Source organism: Solanum verrucosum, unplaced genomic scaffold (genome assembly GCF_900185275.1).
Source record: "Solanum verrucosum unplaced genomic scaffold, falcon-dt-bn FXZP01000133.1, whole genome shotgun sequence".
Taxonomy (NCBI): Eukaryota; Viridiplantae; Streptophyta; class Magnoliopsida; order Solanales; family Solanaceae; genus Solanum; species Solanum verrucosum.
Window position 1 is genome coordinate 1,565,961 of NW_026020355.1, and position 9,680 is coordinate 1,575,640.

General features: G+C 31.8%; 1 protein-coding gene across 1 annotated transcript; it reads left to right on the forward strand.

Moving 5' to 3' along the window:
* The first annotated feature begins 246 nt into the window (after positions 1-246).
* On the forward strand, positions 247-624 carry LOC125837703 (uncharacterized). The gene has a single exon (XM_049516779.1). The coding sequence runs from the start codon at positions 247-249 to the stop codon at positions 622-624; it is 378 nt and encodes a 125-aa protein (XP_049372736.1).
* Positions 625-9,680: the final 9,056 nt, after the last annotated feature.

Consider the following 9,680-nt stretch of genomic DNA (forward strand, 5'->3'; position numbering starts at 1 on the left):
GTGAGCATGTATATCTATTTTGTAGTTATTCCTCTTCATTCATATGCTTCGTTTGTTACTGTGTTCAATTGATTGAATTTCTCTGGATGACATGAACAAGTCTAGTTCCACTTAGGTGTGATGAATCTTGACTTGTCTTTGTTGAATGACAAACCTACTGCTATTACTGATAAGAGCAGTGAGGATGAGAAGTCTTTTCATAAATCATGGGAGCGCTCTAACAGATGAAGTCTTATGTTTATGCGAATGACTGTTGCTAACAACATTAAGAATACTATTCCACAAACAGAAAGTGCCAGGGAATACCTAAAGTTTGTGGGAGAACGTTTTCGTTATGCTGATAAGTCTCTCGCTGGTACACTAATGGCTGAACTCACGACCATGAAGTTTGATGGGTCGCGTAGTATGCAAAATCATATCATCGAGATGACTAACATTGCAGCAAGACTTTCGACCTTAGAGATTAAAGTGGATGACACCTTCTTGGTTCAGTTTATTCTGAACTCATTGCCTCTTGAGTATGGACCATTCCAAATTAACTATAACACTATTAAGGATAAGTGGGATGTTACTGAATTGTCCAATATGCTTACTCAAGAGGAGTCAAGACTTAAGAAACAATGAGGCCATTCCATTAACCCCATGGGTCAAGGAGCTGGTAAAGTACTTAAAGTGAAAGCCAACAAGTTTAAGAAAAAGAAAGCACCTTCTAAAGTTCCACAGGATGCTCATAAGGAACTCAAGGTTGATGTGTGTCGTTTCTGTAAAAAAGAAGGACAATATCAGAAAGATTGTTGAAACGTAAAGCTTGGTTTGAAAAGAAAGGTACATTTAGTGCTTTTGTATGTTTCAAATCAAATTTAGTAGAAATTGTTGATAATACTTGGTGGCTTGATTTTGGTGCAACTACTCATGTATCCACTATGTTGCAGGGATTCACTACGATCCATACTACAAATTCAAATAAGGATTTCTTATTCCTGGAAATCTCATGGAGGCCAAAATTGAAGGCATATGGACTTATCGTTTGATCTTGGAGACTGGACATCACCTTGTTCTATTACAGACTCTTTATGTTCCTTCAGTTTCTAGGAAGTTGATTTCTCTTTTGAGACTTGATGTTTCTGGATTTGATTTTAAGTTTGGACATGGTTGTTTCAATTTATATAAGAATACTCTTTTATGATTTTGGTATTCTTATTGATGGTTTATATAGATTGAAACTCGATAATAATTTTTTGAATCCCTTCTTACTATTCATCAAAATGTTAAAATTAAACGTAGTTCACTAAATGAAAGTTCTGCTTATTTGTGGCATAAACGTTTGGGTCATGTATCCAAAGAAAGATTTAAAAGGTTGGTGAAGAATGAGATTCTTCTTAATCTGAATTTTATTGATCTTGATATATGTTTGGATTGCATTAAAGGAAAGCAAATCAACCATACCAAGAAAGATGTTACAAGGAGCACTCAACTTCTTGAAATTAGACACACTGATATTTGTGGACCCTTTGATGTTCCATCTTTTGGTGGAGAAAAATATTTTATCACATTTATCGATGATTTTTCACGTTATGGATTGATCTATTTGTTGAAAGAAAAATCTCAAGCAGCAGACGCTCTCAAAGTGTACGTTAAAGAGGTTGAAAAACAATTAGATAAGAAAGTGAAAATCATTAGGTCAGATAGAGGTGGTGAATATTATGAAAAGTATAACGAATCAAGACAAGGTCCAGGTCCATTTGCAAAATTCCTGGAAGAGCATGGCATATGTGCACAATATACTATACCAGGAACACCTCAACAAAATAGTGTTGCAGAAAGGCGTAATCGAACACTTATGGATATGGTTAGGAGTATGATGAGTAATTCTTCATTACCCAACTCATTGTGGATGTATGCCTTTACAATCGTTGTATATTATTGAACAGGATCCTAGTAAGGCAGTTCCAAAGACCTCTTTTGAACTGTGGACCGGAAAGAATCATAGTTTAAGACACCTACATATTTGGGGTTGTCAAAAGGAAGCTAGAGTTTATAATCCACATGAAAAGAAATTAGATTCTCGAACGGTAAGTGGTTACTTTATTGGTTATCTAGATAAATCTAAAGGGTATAAGTTTTATTGTCCAAATTATAGTTCGAGAATTTGTTGAAACCAGTAATGCAAAATTCATTGAGAATGGTAAAGTTAGTGAGAGTGTTGAACGACAAAGTGTGGAAATTAATGAGGTAAGGATAAATATTTCATTGCCCTTGAATGTACCTACTTCCACACCAATAACAAATGTTGTTCCTCTTGTTGAAGAAAATTTTAACAATATTGAACAACATTTAGGTGAAACACTTCAAGAAAGAACAAACTCACAAGTGTTTGACGTAAATGAACCACAAACAGTGCCATTAAGAAAATCTCAAAAAGAAAGAAAAAAATCGGTCATTTCAAATGATTATGTGATTTATTTGCAAGAGTCAGATTTTGACATTGAAATTAATAAAGATCCGATTTCATTTTCACAAGCCATAGAAATTACTGAATCTGATAAATGGATTAATGCCATGAATGAAGAGTTAAAATTCATGGAAACCAACAAATTCTGGGATCTCGTTCAATTACCAAAAAGTTCTCAAAGAATCGGGTGTAGATGGGTCTTCAAGACCAAACCCGATTCTAATGGTAATATTGAACGATATAAAGCCAGACTTGTTGCTAAGGGATACACTAAAAAAGGAGGCATTGATTATAAAGAGACTTTTTCACCGGTCTCAAAGAAAGATTTATTAAGAATTATTTGGCTTTGGTAGCTCATTATGATTTAGAGTTACACCAAATAGATGTGAAAACTGTCTTTCTTAATAAAGACCTCGAGGAGGATGTTTATATGGACCAACCAGAGGGTTTCAAAATTAAAGGAAAATATCAAATGGTATGTAAGCTAAAGAATACAATATATGGACTTAAACAAGCCTCACGACAATGGTATATAAATTTTAATGATACCATAACATCTTTTGAATTTAAGGAAATTACCGTTGATCGGTGCATATACCAAAAGATTAGTGGGAGTAAGTTTATATTTTTAGTCATGTATGTTGATTACATTTTACTTGTTGCTAATGATTTAGGTATAATTGTGTGAGACGAATGACTTTCTCTTTATGAAATTTGAAATGAAAGATATGGGTGAGATATCCTATGTGATAGGGATAGAAATATTCCGCAATAGATCACAAGGATTATTGGAACTATCTCAAAAGGGCTATATCGAAAGAGTTCTAGAGAGATTTAACATGAACAATTGTTCAGCAAGAATAGTTCCTAATAAAAAAAGGGACAAATTTATCTCATGCAATGCCCAAAGAATGATGTAGAACGAAAAGAAATGGAAACAATTCCTTATATTCTATTGTTGGAAGTTTGATGTATGTTCAAACTTGCACAAGGTCGGAATGCTAGGAAGATATCAAAGTAATCTTGGAATTGATCACTGAAAAACTGCAAAGAAAGCTTGTGGCATGTTATGAAGCCACAATTCATGCATTATGGCTGGAGAACTGTATTTCAGGACTTGGGATTGTCGACACCATTACCAAGTCGCTAAAAATTTATTGTGATAATACTGCAGCAACAGTATTCTTCTCCAAGAATGATAAGTACTCCAAACGTGCCAAACATATGGAACTAAAGTACTTTACGGTCAAGGAAGAAGCTCAGAAACAAAGAGTGTTACTTGCGAATATTAGAACTGATCTCATGATTGCAGATCCGTTAACAAATGGCTTACAACCAAAGACATTTAAAGAACATGTTCAAAGAATGAGTCTTCGTTGTACTTATGATTGATACATTTATGATGTTTTTACACTCTAAGCTCAATAATGTGTTTCTGATATACGTTAATGAATATCTTGTTTCTCATAATGGTGTACACATTATTGTTTTGAGATATTACTAGATAAGTCTCTATGAGACATTATTGTGGACCACAATGTTATATGTTTTTATAGCTTATGAACCTAGAATGATAAGTTGCTAATGTAGTAGTATATGGAAGGAAGTATGTAGCTTAAAATTTATGTACAACCGCCATAACTCACATTAGTAGTTTGTTATATTGTGGTATGTATGATGGGCATTATAGAAGAGATTTATTGTATGCGCAACTAATGTTTATGAAATATTAATGTTATATGGTCATTGGGCCAAGTGGGAGAATGTAAGAATAATTCTTACTAATGGCCCAAGGCCCAAGTTTACTTGTAGCCCAAGTAATACCATAAATAATATTTAATGAATAATAGATCTCGTCCGTACATTGGTTACTCGATGGACGTACCAGATTAAGTCTTAACCTCTATAAATTGGTCCTCCTTCCACCTATTAGGGTTACCACATATTCTCTACAATAATTCCATCGTTGACGGTTGTGGTAACATAAAGTTAGGAAAAGGAGGTAGAAATCAATTTACGTCTAATGCTTTCGCTTTGTCTCTGTGATGATGTCTTCCGCATCAGGTATGTGCCCCTAACGATCTCTATGTAAGATTGTCGTGTTCAAGATCCTGATATTATGTATTAAAGTATTTAATCTTACAATCTTCACTTAGCACGACGTAAAAAATCGAAAGAACCTTTAAATTAAAAAAATTCTAACATAATAATATCCATCATTTTTAGAACTTATTTTTGTCTTTAAAAAATATATACTATTTTCAAATATATTCTTACCAATATTTATATAACGTTTAAAATTTAGTACTTACTAATTGATATAGGACATACACAATACTCGTATCAAGAGATTAATACTTAATGAAAGAAAAGAAATAAGTTTAATTAATTAAAGCAAAAGAATATCCAATTGGATTAGTAAATATGTAACAAATAAGGAAGAACTGATGGGAAAAAATGGGAAAATTGTATGAAATAGCAAACTATTAATTCAAATTAAATATTATAGTCATAGTTTCTTTTATTTGTAATTCGCAGCAAACATTCAATGATTTTTGTCATCCCATTTGTATACCAAAACATACAAATAGACTCATTCGGTATACATGTGTTGTATAAAAATTAGGGAAATTTTTTTAAATGTCAATATTTTAGCATTTAATAGGACCCCTTAGCCACATTTTCAATATTTATTAAAAGTGTCAATTATTTAGTTTGTTATATATCTGATTTATGTATCTTAATTTTCTCATCAATTAATTTTCAAAGAAAACTCAAACGTGTGCCTTTCTCACAGTGTATTTTTGTTTTTTTCTCCTGATTTCACTGTATATTTTTTTTCTTCAGAATCTTGTATCCTTTCTTAAGTCATATTCATTTCAATATGTATTTTATTTGTATTTGTATTCATTCTAATTTTTATGTAGTATTTTGTATAATAATATATAAAATACAAAAAATAATATGATGAAAAAGTGAGAATAAAATATAAACAAAAAAGGAATAAATGAATATTTGTTGCAATCATTCTTAAATAAAATATATAACTAGTTGGCATACCTTTAGAATGAATACAAATTAGGAACAAATACCAGATTCATAAACTATGCAACATGATTTTTGAATGAATACAAATATTAATAGCATACATACGGTTTTGAATACAAATTGAGAAAGAATACAAAATTCTGAAAAAAATTATAAAAAAAAAAAACAAAACAAACTAATAGGAAATTGTTCTTCCTATAAATAAAATACATATCTAGTTGACATACCTGTGGGATGAACTCAAATTAGAAACAAATACAAGATTTATAAACTATGCAACATGAGATTTTGAATGAATACAAATATTAATAGCATAAATACTGATTTGATATTAATTGAGAAAGGATACAAAATTCTAAAAAAGCTATAAATACAAAACAAAACTAATAGGAAATTGTTCTTCCTCAACTTGGTCTTCAAAAAGTTTTTCGAAATCTTCAGCACCCATTTTTTTTTATTAATAGTGTCTTTACATAATAGAGAAATCTCAAAAGATACTTAATGACAATGTATTTACCTTTATCAATGGGTGAATAATATTTTGAAGGAATTGTGAGATTTCCTGAACAAAGTGGAGGAAATAGAAGATGTGGACAAGGACAGGAGAGAACAATGGTGAAAAACTGAAGAGAAAGAAAGGAGGAATTTGAGGTAAAAACCTAGAAAGAGGGAAAAGTGGGTAATGAGAGTTTTTTTTCTTCTTTTTCACGGATAGGGGAGCAAAATTAGTCCAATGTGTGGCCTGAGTTGAGAAATAAAAGGAAAGAAAATTAATTATATTAGGATTCATTTTATTTGCTAAAATATTGACATATCGACATTTTCAATAATTATTTTAAAGTGTAGATGTTTTTAATAATTATGTTAGGGAGTTTGACTAGTTTGCTAATTTTCCCTAAAAATTAATTGCAGGACCCATTTGTATACCGAAATATACAAATAGACCCATTCAGTATACATATGTGTTGTATAAAAATCAATTGCACGACCCATTTGTATACCAAAATATACAAATAGAGACCCATTTGTATACCAAAATATACAAACAGACCCATTCGGTATACATATGTGTTGTATCTATGTAGTAATTTTGTTTATATACAATTACTGTGTTTTAGTTTGTATATCGAAATATACAAATACAATTTTTTATGTATATACCGAAATATATAGACTATGGAGCGCAATTATACAAACTTTAGCTATAGCATACAAATATGATTTTTATGTTTGCTAAACCTAAAATTTACTAAAAAAAAATATACATGAATCCCTTGCCCACAAGCCACAACCGCACATTAACTAAAAAAAAAAAAAAAGATAAAGCGAAAACAAATATAGCTGACTGGAGGTTTCGAACCCTCGATATTAATGTGGTGCATTTGACCTTTCGCCAGCGGTACCATTCACGATTTCTGTTAGTGGGTGGCAAGTGTGATATATCATCAGTTTCTTATATATATATATATATATATTCCCCTTATTTAGAAGAGACAGTTGGAGAGGACTAACATAGCATAAGAAAATTGTACCAAAAGTAAGTTAAATTGTACTTCTTTCTCTATAATTGGAGAGGACTAACATAGCATAAGAAAATTGTACCAAAAGCAAGTTAAATTGTACTACTTTCTCTTTTTATAATAAGCATTCTATAGTGTACAGTGAAAGCCTTTAAATTTTTTGCTCTGTCTGGCCCATTTTTATTGGCAATAGTTGCTTTATATCCACGTGTAAGGAACTGAAATTACCTCAGCTTTTGATAAAGACAAATTGTCTTTCTCTTTGCAAAGTATAATCATCTTTATCCCTTTCTCTTTTCATCTTGAAATGGGTGAGTCTTTTTGCCCTTCTTCTGCATCTGTTTTTTTCTCTTCAAAGATTACATGTATGATATGTGATGATTGTAAAATAACTATTTTTATCCTTCAATTCCTAATTTGTTTCCAGTTCTTTTTGGTATTTATTTGATTTTATGATTTTTGAATGCATTGTTGTAGGATTTTATTCTTGTATGTTACTAATTTGGTTTGATTTACTCATGGTTGTTCGAAAATTGATTTTCCCATTTTTATTCTTCTCACTTTTCTCTTTTTCTCTTTGCAAGTTCACGTTTTTTGTAGTCACAATCTGTTGTTGATTTTATTTCCAGTTCTTTTATCGTGTATTTTCTGCTTTTTGAGTAGTTTATGGTAGAATTTTGCACTTTCATGTTCCTAATTTCGTGTTATATAATGATGTATGTTTTGATAATGTATATGTACTAGACCGTCTGATGTACTACTGTAGTGCATTTGGAGCTTTTCTGTGGGTTTTCGTCCTTTTAGAATTTGTCAATTTTTTTCTATTTCTGCAATGTTTGAGCTCGCTATATTTGGAGTTATTTTTATTTTGAATTTTTAATTTGACTTGAGAGTTGTATTGTGAATGACATAGAAATATAACAAAGAGAGCCTATATGTGGAGCAATGACAACTCGAAAGTGATTTCGGAGAAAGAACAAACGTATAGTTCCATCTTAAGAGTAGTTCCATTTTTTGAAAAAATGAGAAAAGATCATGAATGTAAAGTAGCGCATGTGTTTTCTTTCCTCCTTTGAATTGTTTCCCTTTCATATCTGCTAATATTGATCCATTTGACGACTAATTTTAATGTTATTTTCTTATTTTTCTAGCATATGGCAAGATGTAAGCACAAGGGTGGACAAGCATATGGGAAAAAACAACATGTTCTCAGGGTCACTAGAAACCTTGTGGATGCTTCAACTGCTAATGAAAGCAAATCGCTTTTCTCCACCGTATTACAGTAACTAACAATCTTATTTTTCATGAGTTCCCTTTTGGCTCATTCAGTGTCAAATGCACAAGCAGTGCAGAGAAGAACAAGGTAAACGTTCTGTAGCACAATGTAATTATAGAAAACTTTAGTATTTAGGATAGAAAGTTGACTGGTCCATATATTGTTCAAAGTTTTCTTATTTTGCATAAACTGCTTTAAGTGTTTTCAATAGAGTTATAGCAGGCTACATGGCTCAGACTCTCCTAAATCATTGTTGCATTCGTATAGAGTTTTTCAAAAGCATTACTTTTGGAGTATCCGACACGAAGAGTCCAAGCAACATAGCAAGCAGAAAAAGCTGTTCCAGCAAATGCAGTAGTAAGAAGAAAGGTATCTGGTAAGCCAAGAGGTGACACTGTTGTTGTGATAAACCCTGTTGTGGAAATCAAAATTCTTCAGCCGAGCCGCTTAAGCACCTCTTAAGCAGAAGAATAGCAAAGACAACTTGAAAATTTTACTTCTCCCTCTTTCACCAAGGATGAAAGATATGAATGCATTCCCTTGCCTCGATGTAAGGTATAGCAAGTAATATCATTATATATAGTTAGATTGACTGTTCTATTATCAGGTTGTTCATGGATATTCAAGCAAATCAGACAATTTTCTTCTTGATGTTGTGATCTTGTGCATGACAGTTTAGGTTACATTTCAATATTGATATTTTAAACTTGAAGTTTAGGTTATACAGAACAAGTCACAAAAACTCTTATTTGAATAGCTCGATTTCTGGAAGTACCATATAAAAAAATGACTAGCTTTATCAAAATGGATGAAAGCTAGAAAAATAATTCAGCCACACATATAAGTCAACTAGTGATATATTATTCCATATTTGCCTGTTGTATTTTTTCACTACAGTAAAAAAATTTATGATGATTAAAATGTCAACTTTTTGTCTACTTTGTATTAAATTGTTTAGGCGGTTAGCTTGGATAGTAGTAAGTTTATGATTTTTTTAATACGATTTTCTACGGTTCACTTTATTTGTACTTAAACAGATAGTAGATACCAATGAACTCTTAACGCTTATCTTCAGATTCCACATTCAGACGATAACCACTACATATCTATTTTCTCACTCATTGGTGAAAAATCTAAATCTGTCACTATATGCAATAGACCACTCAATCCAGGCATGTTTGATAGAAAGCTGAGAATTGAACCGTATTTGGTGGACGTTTCTTCAACTGAACATTTAAATCGGGGCTCGACCCTAAACCCTTTCCTGGGTGCATGTATAGGCTGCCAGAGTTGAACTAAGAAGTAGCCGTAGTGGCCATGTGACATCGTCGACTTTTCCTGCCGTTGGAGTCGATTTGTGACATTCGTGCATCTAATGACTCGA

Bases quoted from the DNA above. Each gene is read 5' to 3' on its own strand.
- LOC125837703 (XM_049516779.1), top strand. From the start codon at position 247: ATGACTGTTGCTAACAACATTAAGAATACTATTCCACAAACAGAAAGT.